This window comes from Copadichromis virginalis, linkage group LG22 (genome assembly GCF_057382275.1).
Source record: "Copadichromis virginalis isolate Kocher_CV1m ecotype Utaka linkage group LG22, C_Virginalis_male_GT1.1, whole genome shotgun sequence".
Classification (NCBI taxonomy): domain Eukaryota; kingdom Metazoa; phylum Chordata; class Actinopteri; order Cichliformes; family Cichlidae; genus Copadichromis; species Copadichromis virginalis.
In genome coordinates this window covers 37,407,731-37,435,124 of record NC_140638.1, presented here as the reverse complement: position 1 = coordinate 37,435,124, position 27,394 = coordinate 37,407,731, and the positions used below count along the sequence as shown (strand labels likewise).

At 45.7% G+C, this 27,394-nt stretch overlaps 1 protein-coding gene and 1 pseudogene across 1 annotated transcript; one reads left to right on the top strand and one right to left on the bottom strand.

Annotated features, from left to right (window-relative positions):
• The first annotated feature begins 953 nt into the window (after positions 1-953).
• Positions 954-26,291, top strand: LOC146683856 (rab3 GTPase-activating protein catalytic subunit-like). Its single transcript, XM_085446792.1, has 8 exons — positions 954-1,370; positions 2,361-2,460; positions 4,791-4,883; positions 5,024-5,196; positions 5,794-5,882; positions 6,026-6,136; positions 8,153-8,213; positions 24,389-26,291. The coding sequence occupies exons 1-6, from the start codon at positions 1,176-1,178 to the stop codon at positions 6,042-6,044; spliced, it is 669 nt and encodes a 222-aa protein (XP_085302918.1). The 5' UTR covers positions 954-1,175; the 3' UTR covers positions 6,045-6,136; positions 8,153-8,213; positions 24,389-26,291.
• LOC146683857 (histone H1 pseudogene) lies at positions 19,593-21,999 on the bottom strand (annotated as a pseudogene).
• Positions 26,292-27,394: the final 1,103 nt, after the last annotated feature.

The following is a 27,394-nucleotide window of genomic DNA, read 5'->3' as shown; positions in this document are numbered from 1 at the left end:
ATGAATTTAGAATTTGTTTGTTTTATTTTATTGTGAAAGAACTATAGAGGAAGCGACCACCTTTTCGCACATGCGTAGAAAAACATCCTAATTTCCTGAACCGATCAGGCAGCCAAAGGCAACAACATGGCTGCTGATAGCGATGTGAGTTTGTTTTGTAACATGTCAGTGGTCGTGTCCAAATTCATGGGCTGCATCCTCCTGAGGACCCGGCCTTCGCGGTCTATGTGGGCCGGGTCCTGAGAAGGTCGGGTAGGCCGGAAGTAAACGGCTGTTAAATTGGACGGTCTCGCCTTCGGATTAGCGTCACTGCTGTCTCGGTGGAGTTTAATAAACTCGGCCGTCTGCTCCTTGCTGTCTAAAATATAACAGGACACTGGAGTAAACTCTCGACCATCTCACACTTCTGTTTAATCAGTTTTCTGTTTGACGTTTATTCAGCTGTGTGAAAACCAAGGAGGAACCCACCTGGGGGATTAATAAAGTTTTATTTTATCTAATCTAATAACTTTAATCTCAGCCAAACCGATTTACTCACGAACAAATAAAACACTGAAAAAAGTCCAACAATAACATTTTTAGGTTGTCTAAGTGACTTATATATCACGTTTAACCTGAGTAGCGAAAGTCTGCGGTGATCTGAATATGATGTGCCGGGAGTTGTGCCGTTCTCTGCGGCTTCAGTGACCCTCGAGCTCCCGGCTAGCTATCGAGCTGGTGGGTAGCAGACGTGTAGGGACCTTGCTCAGGGGTACCTCAGCTTAGCTTTTCACTTGATTCAAACCCCCAACCTTCTGATCCCGGGGCAGCCACTCTACCTACTGACCTATCCCTCACACACGTTTACATCGTTGAACAAGTCTGTGCCACAGAGCACGCTGCATCGCTGCATCGCTGCATCGCTGCATCGCAGCAAAGAATGGGTTTGGAGGATTTTTTTAGAAGTGATGAATTGCTGCAGCCCCAGATTACGCCAATGAACACAACATATTAAAACCAGTCTGTGTAGCACTCAGTGGTCCGTGCAGTGACAGTGCTGACATACATGCCAGTACAATGCAGTTCTGCAGCTTGTTGCTCTGTGTTTCAGTCGGACTGTTTAGTTTAGCTGGATTGTTGCTGGTTGAGAGAAACTGAAGCTGGATGTCGGGCGTGTACCAGAGATCCTGCTAGTAATGCCTTCTGCTGTTTATCTTGTGTTCAGTCAGGTACCGATGTTTGTGCAGATCCAGCAGAAGTGGAGGCGGATGTATGCCGGAGAGTGCAAAGGACCAGGCGTGCGCACCGACTTTGAGATCGTTCACCTGCGTCGAGCGCCCGTGCAGTACAACCACCTGTCCGGCCTGCTCGACATCTTCAAATCTAAGATAGTAAGTGCTCTGGAACAAACATCTTTATATGGATCATATTTCAAGGTTGTTTGTTTGTTTTTAATAAAGAAAAATTAAAATTGTGCAGCCACAGAGCGTCATGTACCCATGTTCTACAAGTATCACCTCAGCATCCTGTTCCAGACGATTTTAGGACGATGTGAATCCTGTTAAATGCAACTAATAATCATAAAAGCATCCACGAAGTGCATGTAAATGTATTTTCTAAAACATTTATTCATCTGGTTTTTCCTGCTCATGTACAGTCTCTCCTCCTCCTCCTCCTCCTGCTGTGCTCTGACAGTCACACAAAAACTGTATTCAACTTGAAAATAACACAAACATCTTATCTTATAATAAGAATATATTCTTGTAATAGTTCGTCAAAGAGCAGGTTGATAACAGTACAGCACACTGCTTAGTTATGTGAACATTGGGAAAACAGAAGAGGAAGAAGAAGACGTCTAATTCTGTGTAAATTCGGTTTCTGGATTTTTGTGGAGTTAATTTGTGAATAAAATAAAGACTGTTAGGAAGTGGATGTCGGTTTAATGATCAGTTTGTTTGAACTTTGTTTATTCCTATTCCTGGAAACACAATGGATTCCCAGACATCACGTTGTTTAACCCTTTCATGCACAGTGGTCTGCAGCTATTCAAAGGCTGTTTTCTTGTATTTGTGTTGGTGTTGATGGTAAACTTGCACAGAAACACTACACACTGATGTCTCCATACCCTTCATAAGTCAAAACCGATGTTGTCCACCTAAGTGGACATTTAAAAAATGAAGTTCAAAAATCTTATATTCATTCCTAAAGAAGAATAAAAATCCTGATTGATGTTGTCATCATCCACACATGAGGGTTAAATGTGTTCAGTATGTTCCCAGAAACAGCCGACAATGACGAGGTGTAATCCACGCCTGTACAGAGAGATTAATGCTGCAGCTTGTTACCATAAACATGAGCTGATGTCTTCCTGTTGTCATCAGGGTTGTTCCCTGTTCCCTCTGCCTCCAGTCAACATCGCCATTCGCTTCACCTACGTGCTCCAAGACTGGCAGCAGTATTCATGGCCACAGCAGCCTCCAGGTAGGCAGTACATGTCATGTCATTAATACACAAATAGAAAAATGTAATATTATTATTAAGAAATTATTAAAATTTTTTTAAATACATGTCAGCAAGTGGCTGACATCCAGAAACCCTGCCAGTGGCTTTTAGGAGTCGTGTGTGTGATGCAGGTCATGTTGTTGTTTCCTGTGGAACGATTGTACCTGCTGGTTCCAGGTCGTTCTTCTGATAAGTCTTTTCACTCGTCTGTCTGAAATCGTGTGGGGAGCGCTTGGTCGTGGCTGGTTTATCGTAAATAAATAAAAACCCTGCAGGGGCAACGCCAGGTTTATGGCCCCAACAGTGCTCACTGGAACCTTCAGTAACTTAGAAGTTCTTCTGTAGCCGATGCCATCAGTCTTAAGTGTGCAAAGGTCTTGAGAGAGCTTGTTGGTTTTACCCATCATGAGACGCTTCTTGTGTGAAACCTGGCTAATGAGGCCATAGTTGGGACTGAACCGGCTGATATTAATTTGCACTAAGTGGCAGGATTGCTCTGTAATTACTCATAAATGTGTCTTTTTGCACCTTTCTTTCTGTCCAATACATTTCCCCCGTGTCATTCTTCATTGTTAGACGTCATGTATGGACATCTATGGTGGCGCTGGGTGATATGAGGAAAATGTAATATCACAATATTTTTTTGCTATATCACAAAACACGAAATAAATCACGATATGTTTAAGTTATTTTCAACCATATAGGATCTAAATTTGCACTTATTCAAACCGACCATTCAGGATGGTTTTCTATTGTCAACATAAAAATGATCTGAATGAACTGAAATGTTTTCTTTTAACCATCAGCTGCACACAGAGGATTTTCACAGATTACAGTATAATCACAGTAAGTCTCTTTCTGTGGTCAACACTAGACTTTAACATCAAAAGATCACAGCAACAAAAAACGACGTCAAGAAAAAAATCATGAGTCAAAATAAAACGACTGAAATGAAAAAGCTGCTCTGTTGTTCTTATAAAAATGGCAAAATAAAAAAAATGGATGACATCAAATTACAGAAACAAGTCGAGACAGTGACTATAAAACAGTTTATTTAATGTTTGCTTGGTGTGCAGGGAGACGTTGACATGCAGGGTTTAAAACATCATTTCTTTTGCAGCGAGATTCATTCTCTCACCGTCTGAAACTCCTGATGTCGCCATATTTTTACCTGTTCAGTTCAGTTCAGTTTTATTTATACAGCACCAAATCACAACAACAGTCGCCTCAAGGTGCTTTATATTGCACAGTAGATCGTACAATAATAGATACAGAGAAAAACCCAACAATCATATGACCCCCTATGAGCAAGCACTTTGGGGACAGTGGGAAGGAAAAACTCCCTTTAAATAGGAAGAAACCTCCAGCAGAACCAGGCTCAGGGAGGGGCGGAGCCATCTGCTGTGATTGGTTGGGGTGAGAGAAGGAAGACAGGATAAAGACATGCTGTGGAAGAGAGACAGAGATTAATAACAGATGTGATTCAATGCAGAGAGGTCTGTTAACACATAGTGAGTGAAGAAGAAACACTCAATGCATCATGGGAATCCCCCGGCAGCCTGCGTCTATTGCAGCATAACTAAGGGAGGATTCAGGGTCACCTGGTCCAGCCCTAACTATATGCTTTAGCAAATAGGAAAGTTTGAAGCCTAATCTTGAAAGTAGAGATAGGGTCTGTCTCCTGAATCCAAACTGGAAGCTGGTTCCACAGAAGAGGGGCCTGAAAACTGAAGGCTCTGCCTCCCATTCTACTTTTAAATACTCTAGGAACAACAAGTAGGCCTGCAGAGCGAGAGCGAAGTGCTCTAATAGGGTGATATGGTACTACAAGGTCATTAAGATAAGCACAGAGGAAACTATTTCTAAGCTAAAATTCATGCATCAAATGATACGCAGCAGATAAGACGGATGTAATCAAGCTACCGATAGAAAGAACATAGTAAAGGACAAATAAAGTGTCTTTTTTTCCTCATTGTTCTATGTGTGGGCCTCCTACTTCCTCCCACAGTCCAAAGACATGCAGTTAGTGGGGACAGGTTCATTGGGGCCCTAAATTTCCCACGGTGTGAATGTCTGTCTCTGTGTTTGCCCTGCGGCAGACTGGCGACCTGTCCAGGGTGTGCCCCGCCTCTCATGACAGCCCCAAGCACTTTACATGTGATGTAAAGTGGACTTTTCTTTTGTTGCCACGTCCATGATTTAGAAAATGTTACACAGATGTTGTCCTGCTTCGCTGTGCTGAAGCGTGTGCTTCATGAAAAGTTTGAATAAGAAAATATCAGGTCAGTAACTGTTTGTGTTCCCTGTAGGTGAGGCTGTGACAGAGCTCTTTAAACTCTGCTGTAGGACTGAGTGTACAGAGGAGATTCCTGGAAGAGGATACGCTGAAGATGAGGGCAAAGGTCAGGTTCCTGGCTTTACTTGTTGAGTGACCATACTGCATTCTGGAAACGTGCGTAGCTTACTGGGAGATCTGGGCATCTGTGCTGACCCGGGCCTCAGCAATTGAACAGAAACTCTTGGATGTGTTTGTCGTCTGTAGAAAACAGTGATATCAGCTCTGCTTTGTCCAAGCTGACCGAGCCAGCAGCAACTGTGCCCATTTCCAAACTGTCTGTCTCCAACATGGTGCACAGTGCCCGGAAGCACATTCGCCGCCATCGACGCATCGATGAGTCGCCCCTTAACACCGAGATACTCAATTCTGTCCTTCTGGTAAGAGTTAATCATGTAACCTGTTTAAAAGGCATTAACTAGTCGGAGTTGACTAATACTTGACTGAGTTTTAATGGTTTCAGCTCATTTTATGAGGAAACTGATTCTGACAGAAGAGGTGTGGATCCCGTGTTAGGAGACGGTGAGCGTGATATTCAGAGCAGCAGAGACCTCGGAGCGTGTGGTAGTTTGACTCGTACTGATGTGGCTCCTCTGCTTCTTTTCACAAACAGTTTTTCCTTCCTGGTTACTGTTGAGCCCGTCACACTCAGCAGCTCGAGCTCGAGCTAAGACAGCCTTGAATCTTAAAACTACAGCCGTAATTGCATTTATGTCTTAGAGTGCTGGCCACAGATATTGATCCCATCTGACAGCAGCTCAGTAAAGCACAAGAGCGTCATCTTAAACAGGATATCAGGCAGCGTTCTTATTTTTATTGTCACATCCTGCTTTTGCCACTGAGCGATCAGCATCCTGTGTTTTATCATGAAGTGATGACTACGTGAGCTGCACTTGTTTAATTCTTCTAACATCTAGAAAACAACAGAGTTTCTAAATGACAGACTTATTTATTTGTGTTTGTGTCTCTGTTTCCAGATGCTGCTGTGGAGAAGTCTGACTGTAAGAATAACACTCAGCTGTCCAACTCCAGTGGGACATCGGAGCAAGAGAAAACCTCTGATTATGTATGTTTGCCTCTTCACCACTCGCACACTCAAGGTTACACTCAGGTCAGGTCCAATATAAGTTTCAGAGTGAAGACAGGCTCAGTGCTGTCAGTACTTTGTCAGGATTTTTATTGATTTCATGGTCTTTTCCCTCGTTGTAGAACCTTTTCCACCAGCTGAAGTCGGCCCCCAGTGACAGTCTGACCTACCGTCTGGCTCTGTGTGTGTGTCTGTTCAACTATTACTACGGTGGGCTGCGGGCTGTTCTCTAAGTAAATATATTTCTAAAGGTGCTTTGATGTGAAATTATCACCAGATGTCGGTAACAACACTTCCAATCCAGACGTGCAAAGGAATCAAACCACAGATGAAGTTGTGTAATAATACAAAGTGACACAGGGACATTTATTTATTACTTTATACAAATGTTGGTGATGACAGTTCATGGCAGCGTCTGTATGGAGAAACCAGTCCCATCATTGCTCATGACTTTGACCCACTCACCACACAAACAGTCTATAAATCCCGAATGCTCCGTGGATCCTTCCCACAGATTCAGCTCAGGTGATTGGCTGGGCCGTTCCAGCAGCTTTACTTGATTTCTCTGAAACCAACCGTTTCCATTGGCTGTGTTTGTGATCATGGTCTTGCTGAAACATCCATCCTTGTTTCATCTTCATCATCCTGGTAGATGGCAGCAGATTCTAATCAACAATGTCTCCATTCATCCTTCCTGGAGTTATGTTTAATGTCTCAGTGCTGTACGCTGAATAAACAGCCCCCCCCCCATGATGCTCCCGCCTCCAGACTTCAGTGTTGCTGTGGTGTTTTTGGGGTGAAGCCACCCAAACATGGTGTGTTTACAGCCTTCAAAGAGTTCAGTTTTGGTCTTTTGTGACCAAACTATATTAAAGATAAAGCATATTGTTGTACCTATGCATTACACTGGAGCAGAGCTTACATACACTCAACAAAAATATAAACGCAACACCTTTGTTACTGCTCCCATTCCCCATGGGATGGACGTAGAGACCTAAAATTCATTCCAGATACACAATATAACCATCCCTCCCAAACAGTGGTCACAAATCAGTCCAAATGTGTGGTAGTGGGCACATCTGCTATATTGAGATAATCCATCCCACCTCACAGGTGTGCCACATCAGGATGCTGATCTGACATCATGAGTAGTGCACAGGTGTACCTCAGACTGCCCACAACAAAAGGCCACCCTGGAATGTGCAGTTTTGTCTCACAGCAAAATGCCACAGATGCCACAAGCAATGAGGGAGCGTGCAATTGGCATGCTGACAGCAGGAATGTCAACCAGATCTGTCGCCCGTGCATTGAATGTTCATTTCTCAACCATAAGCCGTCTCCACAGGCTCCACACTTTCAGCTTGATGTGTTTGTGGATATATGACTTTAATTATCCACAAAATCATCACATTCTCTGTAAGATTAAGGTCGACTATTGAACAGCGTATATTTTAAAGTAAAGGCTTTAAAACCATAATAATAATAATGGATTGGATTTATATAGCGCTTTTCAAGGCACCCAAAGCCACTATTCATTCACTCTCGCATTCACACACTGGTGGAGGCAGCTACGGTTGTAGCCACAGCTGCCCTGGGGCAGACTGACAGAAGCGAGGCTGCCATATCGCGCCATCGGCCCCTCTGGCCAGCACCAGTAGGCTGTAGGGTAAAGTGTCTTGCCCAAGGACACAACGACCAGGACAGAGAGCCCGGGGATCGAACCGGCGACCTTCCGGTTACAGATACGCTTCCCAACCCCCTGAGCTACGGTTGCCCCACAAACATCACTAATGTCACATAACTTTGCCGACATGTGGCCAACAGCAATGTTTTAATGTTCTTCATTATTAAACATTTGCACATAAATAAGTGACATAATATTCAGTACTTACTTTTGAAAGTTTACTCTTCGGCCGCCCTGCTTCAGCCATGCACGTTTTTTGTCCGGCAAAATTATCCACACCCACCGCCGCGCTATGAAGTCTGGGCTATGGTGGGCAACGAAGGATACACAGACCCATCCTTAAAATTCAGGGCAATGAAGGACGCATTTCGAGCAGCCTTTGAATTGGGACAGCCTTCGTCGCGTTTCTGATGTAATCGGCCTTAAAATGTGGCCTTTAAGGCTGCAGACCCTGAATTGGGACACAGCCGAAGTGTGTGTTTCCACCTGAGATTATGGATCTGACCTCAGCTGTTCTTCATCACTCTCATGTTGATGATGTCACTGCTGTGTTTGTCCTCTGCAGAGACCTGGTGGAAAATCATCACAGGCTTGTCTGAGAGGAGAACCCTCGACACTGAAGAAAAGTAAGTGTTCAGTGAGTTTATCTGAAGGTTTGTCATGAATGATTCTCACAGTCATGATGTTTGACTCCTTCCCCTCTGTGGACACATGTTCACATCATCATCATCATATTTACTTAAAAAACACTTTGAAACAATCACAGCTGACACAAAGTTCTGTACATTGGAACTAAATAACAAAATGACATAAGATATAAATATAAAAAGCCAAATAAAATACAAAGTAAAATAATTCATTAGAGAAACTAAGTCTCACTGAGTTTAAAAGCCAAAGAATAAAAGTGGTTTTAAGACGTGATTTAAAAGTGGACAGTTAAGAGGCTTCTCTAACGTGCAGGGCAAATTATTCCATAATTTTGAAACCACGATAGAGAAGGCCCTGTCCCCTCTGAACTTCCTCCTGGATCTCGGTACCTCCAGGAGCAGCTGGTCAGCTGACCTGAGAGACCGACAGGGTATGTGGGGATGAAGAAGCTCAGAGAGGTAAGGCGGGGCAAGATTGTAAAAGCATTTAAAAACAAACATGAGAATTTTAAAATGAACTCTAAAAGACACAGGCAGCCAGTGCAGTGAGGCTAAGACAGGGCTTATATGCTCTCTTTTACAAGTTCCTGTTAGGAGTCGTGCAGCCGCATTTTGAACCTGCTGCAGACCCGAGAGCAACAACTGACTGACCCCCACATAGAGTGAGTTACAGTCGTCCAGGCGGGAAGAAATAAAAGCATGGATCACTGTTTCAAAGTGCTTCCTAGAAAGAAAAGATTTTACTGCTGCCAGTTGCCTTAAATAATAAAAACTAGACTTCACCACTGCTCTAATTTGGTTGTCCATCCATCCATCCATCTTCATCCGCTTTATCCGAGGCTGGGTCGCGGGGGAAGCAGCCTAAGCAAAGCAAATTTGGTCGTCCAATTTAAAATAACTGTCCAACTTAAATGGCAAATGGTAAATGGCCTGTATTTGTATAGCACTTTACTAGTCCCTAAGGACCCCAAAGCGCTTTACACATCCAGTCATCCACCCATTCACACACTGGTGAATGGTGGTAAAACCAAACAACAGGTTTAAAATAGACTTCCAGGCGTCCCAAATCACAGAGGACGACTCACAGGGACCACTGGGTCCAAACACCATCACTTCTGTTTTCTTGTCATTAAAATTTAAAAATGTTCAGAGCCAACCAAGTTTTAATGTCATCTAGGAATGTCATGAGAGGTTTTACGGAGATGCCATCCATCTGCTTGAGTGGCAAATAAATTTGGCATAACAATGAAATGAGATCCCATGCCTTCTAAAGATGGAACCCAGAGGCAATAAATACAGTAAATAGAGCAGTGGCCCTAAAATTGAGCCCTGTGGGATGCTGCAATTTGGGGTTAGTATCTTGCCCAAGGATATTTGGCATGCAGACTAGAAGAAGCCAGGAATTGAATCACCAACCTTCCAATCAGTAGATGACCTGCTCTACCGCCTGAGCTACAGCCACCCCACAAACCCTTAATAATGCAGATTCTGTGCTATGAAGGGTTTTAAAACCTGACTGAAAAACCTCAAAGATGCCATTATCATCTAGAAAATCTTTCAGTTGACTAAAAACAATTTCTCTAAAACCTTGGAAAGTAAAGGCAGCTTGGAAACAAGCCTATAATTAGCTAAAACTGTGTGATCAAGGCCAGGTTTTGAAATTTGCAGGAACCACACCAGGGCCCTGTTTCAGGAAGCCGGTTTGGAAAACTCAGAGTGAAAAACGACACTCACGGTTGAGTAACCCCGAACTGTCCAACTCGGAATATTCCGTTTCAGAAAGGCTGATAACAATTAGTTCAGTCAACGCGGAGTTGCTTTAACCCCAAGTGAAGCGCGCGGACGAGGATACATAAAGCCCTGATAAGCGGAGCACAGATTAAGCGAGTCACCATGGAGACGGAGGGAAAGAAGGCGCGGTCAATGTATTTCACAGCGCTTGAGGCCGAAATGCTGATGGCAGCATATGCCGATAACATGCAAATTCCGCGGAAAAAAGTAACACAGCCACAGCTGCAAAAGAAAGTGAGCATGCATGGCAAAACATAGCCGACAGAGTCAATGCGTGAGTGTTAATTTAAACATTGATCTAGGGATTTCCACCCATTTAACACGTTATTTTATCATATGTTATTTTATTTGTTATTTTATACATTTTATTTTGTGACGTGATGTGAGCGCAGGTGCAACCCAACAGGCCCCAAACGTGCCTGGCAGCAAGTAAAAATGAAATATAAAAATATAGTCCAAACAGGTGAGGTGTAATTGTATTATGAGCCATAGTGCTTGGTCTGTTTGTCCGATGTAAATCAATTGCAGTTAGAGGTTACATTAATTTTCTGTCTGTAAGCACTTATTGAAATTATCTGAGCACATTACAAGTACATATTTGCTTACTCTGTATGCTCAAATGTGACCCGTTATAGCCAACAGAAAAAAAGCGGAGGCCCGAAAAACAGGTGGGGGTCCTCCTCCACCACCACTCACAGAGGCTGAGCAGTTGGCCCTCAGCCAAAACAGTGGGCGCCCTGTGGCCGAAGGCATCTCTGCGGGGACATCCTCTGAGTCAATAACCCGCAAGACACAAGTGCCTACATAGGGGGTAAATTCAAAATAATACATGATGTGCATACATCCTTTCTTCACAGTCACCTTCGCAGTGCTACTCATTCATTTGATAAACTCTTTACCATAATGGATTATTTTGTAGTGAAGTTATTTTCCTACTGATTTTGCCTTCCCTCAGCCTTGGTTGTCTTTGAGAGCATAATGACAATGAAGTGTAAGGTGCTTGGTATGTTTGTTAATTGCCATTTGGTCCCTTGTAAGTTATAAGTGACCTGTATAAACCTCATATTCTATCAGTTGATGGTGATGGTGTACTGCATCTGGTGCAGCCTCCTGTTGAGCCAGACCAACATGCAGTTGTGAGTAATACTCCACAGATTATATGAGTTTACAGTAGAACAGCAATGTTGTCTATTTCTTTACTACAGGAAAATAATGAAGAAACATTGACAGCTGTTACAGAGGAGGAAGCAACAGAGACACTTTATGAGGTTTACATCTTTTAATACTTTGTGTACAGGAAATACAGGCGACCAATAAAGCCAGTTGAACAAAAAATCTGTTTATTCTTCTTTCAACATGTTGAGGTGATGGGTCAAAGGAAATGATTGTGACATATGGTGTCTCTGACTGCGCTTCCATCTTGTATGTCCGTGGGAGGGTCAGGATGTTCATGGTTTGGATCACTGCTGATGTTTGGTTCAGAAGGACAGTGTTCTCCTCTAATTGTGGCAATGTTGTGAAGAATCACACATGCCACAATAATGTCACATGCCCTTTCTGGGGTGACCCTGAGTCTTTGCAGGCACTGGAACCGGGCCTTAAGCATTCCGATAGTCATTTCAACTCTGGCTCTTGTCCTGCAATTAGCCAGATTATATCGCTGCTGTGGGCCCGGTTCAGGGTCAGGGTAAGGGGTAAGCAAATAGGGTAAACATGGATACCCCCTATCACCAAGCAAGTAGCCAGTGAACTCTCCTAAGACAGAAGGATACACTTCAGTTCAAATGTCCCTGAAGCAATTGGTCTTTATATATTTTAAAGTATTTTCAACTCACCATGTCCAAATTTTGTGCTCAGTGTACATTCACGGAATATTTGTGAGTCATGGACAGAGCCTGGCCACTTGGCTTCCACATTTGTGATAATGTTGGCAGCATCATATATGATCTTCACAGTGCAGAGAACACAAATTAGCATCCATTACTATGATGAAATAATTTGTTAGTTTGAAATGCTACAGGGAACTATGTACCTGTACATTAATGCTGTGGAAAGACTTCCTGTTCACATAGTCTCCTTCATTTACTGAAGGAGCAATAATTGGAATGTGAGTACCATCTATACAGCCAATCACGCCTGGGAACCGTGAAAATAAATGTAAAATTTAAGTAGTAGTTCAAGTATCACCACATCATAAATTAAGTTTTGTTCATCCTGATACCTGCAATTTTGTGGCATCCCTCTTTGATGAATCTTGTGGGTCTGTGACCGGGGAACACCACAGACGAGTACAGGAGACGTTTCAGTGCAACTGTAACATTCCTGACTGCCCGACAGACGGTAGCCTTGGAAACGTGCTCAGCGTCACCAATATTATACAGAAAGCTCCCGTTTGCAAAAAACCGAAGTGCAATACAAATAATATGTACAGAACTGAGAGCATGTCCGCGATGTGTCACATGCGTAATATATGGCCTGAGGATGTTATCCAAATAAATTATAGATTGTGCTGAGAAACGGTAACGTTCGCACAGGAAATCATCAGGTAATGATAAGATGTCCAGACGCGCTCGAATCACTCTCTCCCGGCGGAGAGCTCTGCGGAGAATTTGGGCTTCGATATCTACCGGCTCTTCAAGGAAGGGACACGCCATGTCTGAGACTTCCTACTGTCAGGTTTCCGACAAAGGGGCGGAGACAGTCAGGGTTAGTTGTGGTAAACCTGCTAGGGGGCAGGTTAGCTTCACGGCGTGTGTCGTCATAGTGACTCACTCAGGCTGCAGCTGAACTCGCTTTGTGAAACCGAAAACCCAGAGTTTTCGTTAACTCAGGGTATACTTACTCAGTTTTTCCACTAAACCGGCTTCCTGAAACAGGGCCCAGAAGTCAGACTGCTGTTAATAATGTCAAGGACATACTGCTCTATACTAGGAAAAATTATTTTAAAAATTGTGGAGGAAAAGGATCCTGAGGGGAACCTGCGGGCTTAATATTGTCATGATCCTGGGCCATGTTGGCCCAGCAGTCTTAGTATTCATGTCTTTTTGTGTATTGTTCCTTATTTGATTTCCCCTTGTGACTTTTATCCCCTGTGTGCCCCTCTATGTATCTGAGAGCCCTCGTGTCCCCTCCTTGTGTTTCATTCCATGTTTCCCCAGCCCACTATGCCCGTGCTCTCTCTCTCCTCCGGTCTGCACCTCTGTGTACTTCCTGTTTTACTTTGACAGTCTCCCGTCAGTGTTGTTTACTCCTGCCATGTCTTGTTATGTTTATCTGTGTCAGCTGTGCTCCCATGGGTGGCCACTTCCCCTGATCATCCCTCTTGTGTATTTAGTCTCTGTGTTTCATGTAGTCTGTGTCGCGTCGTCTGTGTTCCCACCCTCCGTGTTTCCATGCCCAGTCTTTTGTATCCCCAGCCATAGCATAGATTGTTCCCAGTTTAGGTTTGTTTAGTTCCTGCTCTTGTGCTGCCCTCATTCTTGTTTGTTTCTTTCGTGATCATCAGCCACAATAAAAGGCTCGCTTTTGTTTAAGTGCACTCCCGTATCCTCACTTGTGTTCGCACCTGGGTCCTCAACACACTCTCCACACGGTCTGCCACTGCGACCGTGACAGTACGACGCGACCATGCCGGACCCAGCGACACAAGAGAGTGGGATCATCCAGACGGTGGAGTCGCTATGTAGCAAATGGCTGCAGTGTTCCGGAGTGGAGGAACGGGAGGAGTTAGCCCGCCAAGTGGGAGTATGCGCGTCTGTATTTCCCTGGTTATGGGAGGCACTACACCCGCTGATCGTTGACTTTCTCGTCACCGCTCTCCAACTCCGTCCGCAGCCGCAGCTGCCCAGTGTGCGGGCTGCGCCGCCAGAGCCCTGCTGTTGTCCTGTTTCCCCGCTGCTTCGCGAGCCAGACGCAGTTAGGGTCGGAACGGTGAGGCTCACCACCGTCACACCATCCGCTCGCGCCTCATCGGCTTCCGGGTCTTCACCGCGGTCTGGCCACACGGCGCAGCGCACAGAGATGACGGAGGCCATAGACTTTGGTGAGGAAGAGCGGCAGCAGGTGTTACGGGCTTATCGGGAGGACGAGCTCCGGTGGAAGCCCTGGCTCATTCTGGAGGAGGAACTCACACCTGTTGCATCGCCTACCAGCCGCTCGCCCTCTCCACCCCGCTCGGACTTCACTTCCCCTGCCTCGCCTTTAGCGAGGATATGGGCAGAGGATGAGATTGCCGCTACGTCACCCTCTGCTTTGGTGGCATCAGCGTCCATGGCACCAGCTACCAGAAAGAAGCGGCGCCGGCGCCGCTGTTGCACCGCGCTAACTCCGGTGAGTGACTGTGTTTTTGTGCCTCACGATCCTTCTATGGAGAAGAGGGAGATGAGCATTGATTTGCCGGGGCCGGAAACTATAGCGGAATTGTGCTCCAAAGCCGACAGAACTGTGTTTAGTTGTTCAGAAAGAGCTACTACGGAAATCATGGAGGCCGGCCTCTGTGAGCGGCAGCAAGCAGCTTGCACCCACGTAGAGGAGGAGCTCCGGGGAATGCCGTGGCTCACCCCCGATTGTCAGCACATCTTTCGGGGAACACGCCTGGCTCTCGGGGGCCCTCGGAGCTGCCAGGGTCTGCCACCCCTCACTTCCCCAACAGCCAATGCTTCAGCCTCAGTGGTTTCCTCAAGGAAGAGGCGACATCCACGTCGCCGCAGCACCATGCAGCAGCTGGAGGTTGGTGGAACTCTCGTTTCCTCTCGGACTCCGTTAATAATAGAGGTTAGTGACAATCTTTCGCCTCAAAGTCTTCCTGAGTTGCTGGAATGTGACTGTCATGAAGGGTTCGCAGACGCTCCAGAGATAAAGACAATTTCTACATGTGCTGGAGGAGCGATAGCGACCCAGTGCTCCTCAACACCACCCATTCTCTTGCTAAACGATGAAAGTATTGATCACGAACTCATGTTTGGTGTGAAGGGTGGTGATATAACCTCTGGTCATGAGCGGTGTGACTTTAATAATGACACCCTGTCTGTACCCGGTGATCAACTTGACTGTTCCTTAGCTCATCCATCTTGTGACTCATCTACTTGTTATGAATTGTGTAAACCAGAGGAGAACAATTCAAAGCGATCTCTGAGTGATGCTCTCACTCCTGTACTCAACAAGCACAATTCACCTGAGTTTTGTGTTCCAGGTCAAGAGAACAGTAATGGCAATGTGGTCTATGCTCTGAACTCTAAGAGTGAATTGTGCCCCCCGGAAGAAGATGGGGCACACATGTCTGAACCATGTAGCTCCAGCACCCCTCAGGGTGCAGGGAATGCTGAAGCTGAGATCTGGGCCTCCGATACTGTCTCTAATGGTCATGTTTTACCGTCAGTTTGCGTAAATTTGGAACCATGTTCTTTTGATTCTTCTAAATCATTTCAGGATGGGGTGTTGGTTGGGAGTACTACTGATATAGTAAGCTCACAGTCTGCACCACCACTGGCAGCCACAGCTCTATTAGACACTGTGTTAGCGGCACCTCCATTCATAGAGGACTCAGAGTCTCTGTCTAAGTCAGCTTCTGGTGGGGGGGCTAGCTGGGGAATGCAGGCCTGAGACTGCGAAATACCAGGCCGAGCCGCATGATTCCTGTCAGTCAGAGCATAATGAGGCTTCAATCCCCTCTGACAGCATCACTTTTGATTTGTTTGTGACTAATGTGGTCACTGCTAAAGCTAATGGCTCTGTCAAACCAATCACAGAAGAGTTTATTCAGACTCTTGCCGTTAACCTAGTGCCAGCCGTCCCATCAGAAGGAAGTGTAACTACTGTGTGTGTAAGCACAGACACCGATGAGGTTACAAGTCCACCACATGACTGCAAAATGAGCGTGTATGTGTCTTGTTTGACCAGTTGTGCCGACTTAATGGATGTCCAGGAACCTAGCCGTGAACTGATTAATCATGTTTCTAGGAACGGTTCAGTTATAAATGCAGCTCATGTGGTCGAACTAGCCCCTTTGGTGACTGAAACCCTGTCACAGGTGGACACTGAAGAAACGTCACGTTGTCTTCCTGTGACAGAGGAAATAAACTGTGCTGAGAGCCTTGGGGGTCCACTTTTCGAACAGGGTTTGTCCATAACAGTTAACTTGCTTGCTAGGAATGGCGAGATTTCCGCTAGAGATGGTGCAGAGACTGTTACTGACTCTGGGCAATATTATGGGGTAGATGCTGCCTGTGTGTTCAAGATTAATCAATGTAATTCTGGTGAGGGTGAGGCAGCCAATCTGAGTTTGTGTTTTTCTGCTTCTGAGTTAAAAGAACCAAATACTGAGAATAAAGACTCTGACTTTATGTTTGTGAAGGAAAACGAGAATATGAATTTGGACAATGACAGGCAGACCTCTGAAAGGAACACACACCTAGTACTTGGCTGCGACACCACTTTCTCCCAGACTGCCATGGACATGTCTGTTCTGGGTTCTGAACCAGACGGTGACCAAATGAATAATGTTTTCAGGGGTGATCTGGTGGGAAATGAACCGTGTGATGTTACATTAAATTCCCCAGAGAGTCAGCGGCATCTTTCTTCTGCCAGGGTAACGGCTCAGCCCCCTGCTCAGCTCTCTGTTTCGCCAGGGGTCTCCATAACTGCTCATCCTGCATCTGTAGCTGAATGCCTGGGTGTGCCACTCCAGCACCCTGCAGCAGGCACACCACTTCACGCCACATCAGCTGGAGGGTCCGAGGGTCCCGTCCAGCCTCACGCCACGTCAGCTGGAGGGTCCGAGAGGCCCGTTCAGCCACCTGTCTCCGCTGGAGGGTCCGAGGGGCCCGTTCAGCCTCACGCCACGTCAGCTGGAGGGTCCGAGGGGCCCGTTCAGCCTCCTGTCTCCGCTGGAGGGTCCGAGTGGCCCGTTCAGCCTCACGCCACGTCGGCTGGAGGGTCCGAGGGGCCCGTTCAGCCTCCTGTCTCCGCTGGAGGGTCCGAGTGGCCCGTTCAGCCTCACGCCACGTCGGCTGGAGGGTCCGAGGGGCCCGTTCAGCCTCACGCCACGTCGGCTGGAGGGTCCGAGGGGCCCGTTCAGCCTCCTGTCTCCGCTGGAGGGTCCGAGGGGCCCATTCAGCCTCCTGTCTCCGCTGGAGGGTCCGAGGGGCCCGTTCAGCCTCGAGCCACGTCAGCTGGAGGGCCCGGGGAGCCCGTCCAGCCACCATCTACTTCTGCGTCGTCTGGTCCAGCCGCAGCCTCTGCTTCTGCCACGCCTGGTCCGGCCTCCGAGCCTTCATCCTCCACGCCTGGTTGTTACACCCCCGTCCAAAGTACATCCGGTACCTCAGCATCGTCGGCCAGTTTCTGGGCCTCTAGCCAGACGTCATCGCCGTCGTGGTCGGCCCCAAGACCGCCTTCGCCTGAGTCGCCGCCGTTGCCTTCCGCACGGTCGGCCCCCTGACCTGTCTCTACGTCATTGCCGCCGTTGCCTATGTTAGGTTTGTAGCATAAACCTATTCGCTGGAACGTTAAGACAATATAATTACACTGCAAGCAAGACACAAGTAGGCAAACTTCTTCATGTTACTCGTGCACGGGAGAGAACCGGACAGGCACCGTTCCTTCGCTTGACCCCAGTAGCTCTCGTCCGTTCTCCCATACACTGTCCTTTTATTGAGGTTACATGAATATGCATAAGTTCATTAACATATGACGTCTACATACACAAAGAGTACCTTGCCTGTGTGTGTGTGTGTGTGTGTGTGTGTGTGTGTGTGTGTGTGTGTGTGTGTGTGTGGACTGCTGATCAAAGGGTCAAACATCCTTGGTCAGGAAGAGGGTAGCCTCCCCCTCACCCTAGATGGTTCATCCTAGATAACACGGTGAGGAAGTCCTGCAGTTCATCTAAACAAAGAGCACTTAGACTAGAACAGACGCAACTACGTTAATCCTACCATAAAATAATAAGACACGGTATGACCTCTCATGCTCCCAAAGTGCTGTCTAATACACACAAAGTTTGCAGACTATCAAGGATCAAAACCTCTACCAATCTACAACTAATTACAAAACTCTAAGCATATATAAGTAAATATTTCTAAGCATAAATGACAATCAACAATACAAATCTAACATTTCCCCCCTTTTTGACCTTTATGCCTGAAAAGTTCCCAGGTATGAATACCTCATGTCAGACAGTTTCAATGCAAACATTTTTATACTCAGCATATGTCAAATCACCCTAAATTACTGAAAAGGTACACAGTACAACAAATGTATTAGCAGTTATCCCATTCATCATTGATCTCATCTCATGGCAAACTGCATCCTACAAACAAACAAACAAATTGTTAATTTAATAGTGAAAATAAGAAGATAACATTTCCAAAAACATCTCAGCTTGGTGGTGCTTCCTCCAGGTGTGCACATCACATGCCTCTCTGCAGAGTGGTTTGAGTTCTGCAGGGCGTCATGAATGTCTCTTCCAGTTGTTTCCATCGTTGTCCATAGGACCAGAGTCCAAATGTATGTAGAATAAACATTCAAACATACCAGTTGGTTTTGTTGTTTGTCAACATGGTTCTCAGCTATTTCCAAAGCTGCAGACCTCTCAGCACTCTAGTTTTATGGCCTCCCATTACCTCACTTCAGGCCTTCGTCCTGTGAGGGGGATATTTATGACTCCTTCCTTGTCCTTCATTGTCCATACTCTGCAGAAAACACCTCTGTGGAAAGGGTGAAGGGTTGTCTTACTGCTATTATGATCCCAGCAGCCTTCAGAGTGTCATCGTATGCACAGTACAGTGGCACAGCGTTAGGTGATGTTCATAGGAAACTGCTGTCATCACCACCATAGCTTCTGGTTCCTGTGCTTTTCACAGAATCATGATGTCATCCTCGAACTCCTTCTACGCTGTCGATGGAGCTTGGCACGCTCCTCATCCCCTGAGTGTTTATGTTCCAACGCTGCTGAAGGTTTAAGGCAGAGCACGTCGTACACCTTAGTCGTCTTCCTCAGCGTCAATATTGAATCTTTCATTGTATTTAAAATCTTGCTGTGGGAAGTCTCCTCTTGATTTCCTGGAAGCTCAGTAGCATGTCTGCTGTGCTGAAGATGATCTCTGATCCTCCTGAAGCCTCTCTCCCATCTTGTGGACGATCCTCTCCTCTATTTTGCAGGCAGTTTCATGGTCCTTGCTGTGGCTCCAAGGTCTGATTTCATGATGGGCCCCAATCAGCTTGATCTTTGACCTCAACCACTGCCTGGTCCTGTCAGCTATGCGCTTCTCACTGGGCCTCTGAAGATTTCTCAGGAGATTACTGCTGCACCTGTATTTCCTTGCTAGGAAGACAAACTATTTGGAGAGTATGTCAACAATCATCAAACCACATTCTTTAGTTCAGTGAACTTCACTTATAGGCCATCAAAGCCTCATCTGAACATGGGTGCACCACTTGCATAGGTTTAATATTTGTAAATAAAACGGCTAATCACACAAATCACTGCAACAATAATAAAAAGAAATTCACAAGCAAAAATCAGTGCTTGTTCAAAAATGAAAAATAAAAAATAACAAAGATTATCAAACCAAACTCTCAGTGCACTGTGAAAGTATCAAAATAAAAAGGCCTTGTTAAGTCATGACACAAACTCCTCATCATCTTCACAACAGGAGAAGAATCATCAGCTAGATTCACTCCAAACCAACCATCAACTGCACAACACACAACATAAGCCTAATGTCTTCTTTAACTTATGAGTTTAATCACCAGGTCTGTGCTCTTCACTCATTTAAGCCACAGATCTATTTTATTCAATTTTTCCTTTTTCCCTTCATCATAAAACATGTGACATGCTGTCATGCACTTCACAAAAGACGTTTGTTCTGATGTATTCAGAGTTGTGTATCTAAATACAGGATTCACTCGCACATCAAAACAGGAAACTCAGTGTTTTAGAGTCTCCACTCAACACACAACAAACTCCAACACATCTCATTCACTCGTACTAGAATTCAGTCACCTTTCATTAATCTAAAACCGATCAACTAATTTGCATATCAGCTATTAACCCACTAAGTTGACAGGACGACAGAAAAGCATGTTCAAAATAGTATCACAAAAGACAATTTCCCTCATACAGTAAATTACTTATGCTGCCTCAATCAAGCAGGAAGCTTCTCCCAATTTACCATTTTAACACTAAATTTATTGTCTGATCACTGATTTATCAAACCAGGATTTTTTTTTTTTTTTTCCCACAAAAGTTAAATTGTTGTCCTGCAACTTGGAGAGTCAATTTTTTTCTTTAGGATAAATTCAGCATTTGATAACAAGTGTCTGCTAAATTGACACTATTGTAACACTGATGAAAGATAACAAGCTAATTTTCATTACATGTGTTTGTGTTATTAGGCAGGTCTAATGCATGTCTGTGGAGCTGCATCTCCAGCAGAGCATGTTCTTAAAGCTGCCTTTCCTACACACTTCTCTGCTATTATTTAATCATTTCTTAACTAATGTGCTATGAGTCTTCATGAGTCATTTTGTGTTTGGAATTGTTAGTAGGGTTAATGCATGTTCTGCTTGTGTGTGTGTGTGATTTTGTATATGTTTCTATTTTCGCAATGTTTCAGACTCCGTCTCAATTTTCCAACTTAAGCAGTCAGTTTTCTTTTCCCCAGGTTTGCTAACCCAAATTTTGATTTCCCACATTAAATAATTCCTATGTGTTCTCACCTAGTCTTCTCACTCTGTTGTCCTCTCACTCTTTTGTCCTCTCCCACTTCAACAGTCCCGGCAGTTCTCCTTCAGCTTTGTCCTGTCTAGTAGCTGAAGTGCTGCTGCTGCCTTCTTGGGCGACTTCTTAGCAGCTGCTGCCGGCTTCTTGACTTTGGCTGCGGCGGGCTTCTTGGCTTTGCTCTCAGTAGCCTTGTTCATCTTGAAGGATCCGGAGGTCCTGGTGCCCTTGGTCTGCACCAGAGTGCCCTTCGCCACCAGGCTCTTGATGGCGGTCTTGACACGGGCCTTGTTCTTGTCCACATCGTAGCCTCCGGCAGCCAGAGCCTTCTTGAGAGCGGCCACAGACAGGCCGTTGCGCTCCTTGGAAGCGGCCACGGCTTTCACAATCAGCTCGCCCACGCTGAGGCCGACCTTCTTGGGCTTGGAAGTCATCGTCTTCTTCTTTTTGGCCTGAACCTCGGCGCAGGGCGTGTTTATGATGGAGCCTTTCCCACCACAGCGCTGGCACGTTGAACGCATCATGAAGGGTCCATTTCTTTCATGTCGCTAGCCGCATGTGGCTTGCCCGAGTCACTCAGTCCTTTTTGAGCATTTCAACATGCTGCCGCCGCAGACCCTGGCCTCAGATCCAGCAAGTTTAGCGCGCTGATCTCCAAAAAAGTCCCGAAGGCCAGAAAGACGTCAAATAAGTGTCTCGTGCTGAGAACTCAAACAAAAACTCCTCTTCACGCTGCCATCTTGCTCGCCCCTCCGTGAAATTCAACCAATCAGACAGGAAGATGGGTTTGCTTTCTTCTTCTGCTGCTGTTTATCCACATTGCTGCTGCTTTGCTGGGACTTTTTGTGCTCAGGACTTGCTGCTGTCTCTTTATCATGTTATTGCTTTGGAGCTGCATTTCTTATCTTCAGGGAGGAGTGAGCTCGCTTGTGAGGTTGAGAAACACATGGCACTGTAAATAAGTCAGCCAGAAACTTGGCCTGCATGTTTCCAATGATGTTAAACTATAACTTTCTTCCGACTGCTGCATGTGGAAAATTGATTCAGGTCTGCTTTTCACCTGAAAGTGACAAACTAAAACATGTTCATTATTATCATCACTGCTTAATCAACACACATCTCTCTCTCTCTCTCTCTGTCTGTGTTTGTGTGAACAATCCTTTCTTAAAAGCAGAAAATGACATTGTAGTTGTTTTTCGGCTGATCAACACAAAACCTTTTTCCTATGATTATTTTTCTTCGTCTACAATGTAGTAATTTGTCTCCTTTTCACTCTTTTTTTTTTTTCTTCACAATAGCTGGTGGTCTGCAAAATCACCGCTCTCACTCACAATCAGAGGCAATCACTTTTGCACAGTGCACAAAAACACTGTGATGTCAGACACATTCACACTCACTTTTTCATCTGCATAAATAAACCATATGGCTGGAGATATGTGCTATGGTGATCCATAGGCATGATCACCAGTTTATTTAATTATTTTTAATCCAACAAACAAATAAACAAAAACATGATGCTGATGCTACACACACACGAGTCAGGGTGCAGAAAAACTGCTCATGGAAACGCTGCACACTCTCTGTTTCCCTCTCTTTGAGTAGTTCTCAGACAGCTCTTGATCTGATAATGTGTAGCCTGCTCATCAGCTCAAAAAACAAAAACAAAACTGCAACGCGACATCACACAGTAGTTGCATGCTCTGCCCACAGTGGCAAAGTCTTACACTTTCATATTCAACACAGCTTCTCCATCATGTATTTTTAGATGTTTCATACAGGGTTGAGCATATTAGTTGTTTTCACAGGTGTGCTCTACATCTCAACAATGGTTCATAATAAGACGACCGTCTTCCACAAAGGTCAAGTGCCTCTATGCACTTCATTAGTTTAAATATTTACCTATATCACTTCTCCTCACATGTCATTGTACTGAATTTAAGCAACCACAAGCTTAATGTAGGTTACTTTTAACAACTATCCACCTCAATGGTTTGGCACACAGGCTGTTAACATTTTGTGTCAGGAAGGGGTGGGGGGAAAGCCACCCACCAGAGCACAGCTGCTGATGTGGGCTGGCCTTTTCCACACACTCTTCAAGGCTGGTGTGTTTTCTGAAAACTTCTAACATTTGAATCTCTTCCATTTATAAACCTGCGATTAACCGCACGGCTCAGGTCCGTGTGAAACCCGCGCGACCGCATTCGCGTGCACCCACGCAGCTGTGGAGCCTTCGCTCTCTCTCTTTTATACATAAATACTTTGTGCTGCCAGGAGCAAAGTCCAGCACAAACGTCTTTCTCCCTCTAACTCACTCTTGGTTGCTTAGAAACCCATGATAACAACAACAGTCGGTGTTACAGACCACGTGTTCTGCTCCGCACACACTCACACAACAACAACAACAAAAACGACGACGACGACAACAACAATGACAACAACACAAAATAGGCCTACTCCGGACTCACACCGGACCGCTCGGGACCCTGACCCAGTTGTGGGACGCTCACCCACTCGCGCGACAAAACCCAATGAAGGGACGCTCGGGACACACACCCAGGGCGATTTCAAAACCGGACACTCACCGGACGCTTGGGACCCTTGGGCGATTTAACCAAAACTTCTTTTTCGGGACACTAACCCAGTTATCGCTCCACAAAGCAGCGAACTTCTCAACGCCTCACAAAATGGCGGAGACTGCACAACGACACGGTTATAGAGTCGGCCTCTTTAAACTTACTTGGCGTTGCTTAGCGTGTAATATCAGCCTGAATACCGCCGATCGCCATTCATCGAGGAGAAAGACAGACAGCGAATCCACAGGAACTTCCTGGCTGACGTCAGTCTTTCAGCGTGCCTCTCCCCCCCCCTCGGTGAATGCGATCCCAGGGAGCCGGCATCGAAGGACCAATTAATGTTAGGTTTGTAGCATAAACCTATTCGCTGGAACGTTAAGACAATATAATTACACTGCAAGCAAGACACAAGTAGGCAAACTTCTTCATGTTACTCGTGCACGGGAGAGAACCACGCGGCCGGCCTCCGGACCCGCTCTGTAGCCGCTGCCGTCTTCCACGCGGCCGGCCTCCGGACCCGCTCTGTAGCTGCCGCCGTCTTCCACGCGGCCGGCCTCCGGACCCGCTCTGTAGCTGCCGCCGTCTTCCACGCGGCCGGCCTCCGGACCCGCTCTGTAGCCGCCGCCGTCTTCCACGCGGCCGGCCTCCGGATCTGTTCTGCCGGCCACTGCCACTTTTTCCGGCCCCGGAACAGCTGAATTGTGAACTTTTGTGCTGTCGCCCCCCAGGTTGACCTTCTGACCTCTTTGGACATTTGCCTCCCTGTTTTGAACTGTTTTTGTGTCTTTGTGGGCTCAGTTTTGGTTCATGCTCCTCGTCTTTGTTTGGTTTTGTTCCCTCCGTCCGGGTCCCCCGCCTCCCGCCCTGGGTGGGTTGTTCTGTTTGTCTTGTGTTTTGGTTCTCGGGTTTGGGCTGTCGGGAGCCGGCCCTTGGGGGGGGGGGGGGGTGATGTCATGATCCTGGGCCATGTTGGCCCAGCAGTCTTAGTATTCATGTCTTTTTGTGTATTGTTCCTTATTTGATTTCCCCTTGTGACTTTTAATATGCAAAACACACTAACATTTTTATTGCAGGATTATAGGTCCAGGGTGGTGCTGCTCCAGGGGAGGAGATGCCCTGCTGTTGCCTGGGACATGATCTGGCTACCCTTTTTCTTTCAGACAGGAATCTGAGTTTGATGAGTTGACGCATGAGAGTGTCCATGCGTCAAGTGGTGGGGTCCAGAATTAACACTAAACAATGTTTACTATTATTGTTGCAGTGAGTTGTGTGATTAACCGTTTATTTACATGTTCAGATGAGGCTTTGATGGCCTATAAGTGAAGTTCACTGAACTAAAGAATGTGGTTTGATGATTGTTGACGTGCTCTCCAAATAGAAGTTTTTCTGAAATACAGGTGCAGCAGTGAGACGCGAGAAACATTCCAGGCATAGCGGACAGCCCAGGCAGTGGTTGAGGTCAAAGGTCAAGCTGGTTGGGGCCCATCATGAGATCAGACCTTGGAGCCACAGCAAGGACCATTTCAACTGCCTGCAAAATAGCGAGAGACCCTCCTGGATTTATCAGAGCCACTGCAAAGAGGTCGAGGTCCCAGGAAACCCCGGCACCCCCAAGACAGCACAATAGAGAAATCTCACACTTGGTTGTTTCAGTGGTGAGGGGGGAGTGCTGATTGAGCCCCCGTAGGGTAAGCTCGCACTTCAACCTCCAGCCTCTGATCAACTCTAGGGCAACCAAGTGCGAGGCGTGACGCACCTGTGTGCAACCATGGGAAGGTGGACCCTCTTGGTTACCTTGACTACGACGCTTACCTTTACAGGACCCCAGCTGGTGCCGGAATCAGCTGAACCAGGAGGAAGGCAGAGAGGATGGACACATGACAACTCTCACCTAAGAGACATGATGCAAGACCACATCCCTCCATGGATGAATAATGCCTGGTACCGTTATATCCACGACAGAACAAAAGCAGAATCGGCAAATACAGACTATTATGTCTGTTCCCATCTACCCAGCACGGCAACATACCCCACACTATATATGTTCCTGGACCAACTCTCAGGGAAGAACTACTCTATGATATTAGCAGAGAAAGGGGACTTTGTGTCCTCTTCAACAACACATGCTGCATTTACATAAAGAAGACGCACATTCATCAAACATGACTGACGCCCTGAATGTTTTGAGACAGATCCAGCAGGCCCAAAATCAGGACTATCCATGACGAAAAGGAGTGCCTGAGAGGATCGTCCACAAGATGGGAGCTGAGGCCAGGAGAGAGACTTCAGGAGGATCAGAGATCATCTTCAGCACAGCAGACATCACACAGAGAGCTGTGCTACTGAGCTTCCAGGAGATCAAGAGGAGACTTCCCACAGCAAGATTTTAAATACAATGAAAGATTCAATGTTGACGCTGAGGAAGACAACTAAGGTGTACGACGTGCTCTGCCTTAAACCTTCAGCAGCGTTGGAAGGAGTCTAAGGATGACATCATGATTCTGTGAAAAGCACAGGAACCAGAAGCTATGGTGGTGATAACAGCAGTTTCCTATGAGGTCTGCAGCTTTGGAAATAGCTGAGACCCATGTTGACAAACAACAAAACTAACTGGTATGTTTGAATGTCTATTCTACATACATTTGGACTCTGGTCCTATGGACAGTGATGGAAACAACTGGAAGAGACATTTATGACACCCTGCAGAACTCAAACCACTCTGCAGAGAGACATGTGATTGCACACCCGGAGGAAGCATCACCAAGATGGGATGTTTTTGAAAATGTTATCTTCTTATTTTCACTATTAAATTAACAATTTCTTTGTTTGTTTGTAGGATGCAGTTTGCCATGAGATGAGATCAATGGGGAATGGGATATCCGCTAATACCTTTGTTAAACTCTGTACTTTTACAGTGATTTAGGGTGATTTGACGTATGCTGAGTATAACAATGTTGGCATTGAAACTGTCAGACATGAGGTATTCATAACTGGAAACTTTTCTAGCATAAAGGTCAATAAAGGGGGGAATGTTAGGTTTTGTATTGTTGATTGTCATTTATGCTTAGAAACATTTACTCATATATGCTTAGAAGTGTATAATCAATTGTAGATTGAAAGAATGTCTCATCCTAGGAGGTCTGTAACAACTCTGTGTAGCATGAAGAGGGGAGTGCGTTCACTCCTCTACAGAGTGTGTTCTGGCATAGATCACACCCCCTAGGAGAGGTTTTATCTTTTCTTGATATATGGTATAGCAAACACATGTATATCTGTTTGAGTGTAAGAGCCTTTTGTTTAGATGGACCTGTTAGACTCCTGGCACCAGCTTTGGGGAGTCTTCACAGGGTCACATCTTGACCTCACACACACAGTATTCTTTGTTCACATGTATACCTATGTAAGATGTTATATGTTAATGACCCAATGCATATTCATGTCACCACAATAAAAGGAGTGCTCTGGGGAGTCTGGCTGAGAGTCTGACGGAGGTCAAGTGGTGGGACGACACTTGGCTCCAGCCAGATCTCCCTCATGCATGAGTGAACCAGAGAACTTTGGTGCCTTGAGTCTTGCTTTTTGCTGCGTAGCAGATTGTCCTTAACGTTCCAGCGAATAGGTTTATGCTACAAACCTATCATTCCCCATCACATTCATCACCTGTTCCTCTGGTGTCTCTGATTGGAGCACGCAGGTGTGTGGAGCAGAGTGAAATCACACACCTAATGCTGTTTTATTCAACCTGGATCTTAGAAGTTTTGATTAACATTAAACATCGTTTAAACTGTATGTGTCTGTATCATGGGATGGATACACCCTTAACAAAACAAAGAAAATATGACAAAACCAAGTTTCCCCTCATGCTGTCGGACGCGCCTCGAGGAACCAGCTCCATTTAAAACATCACAGTCAGCTGTAAAGTGTCGTTTCAGTTTTTATACAACGTCAAAGAGCTTCATGTTTGAACAATCAGCTTATGAACAGGAATAAGAACTGCACGGTCTGGTTCTGGTTGGATGCAAACAAACAGCTGTGTGTTAATCCAGCAGCAGGACATGCTGGAGGATGGAGCTCAGCTG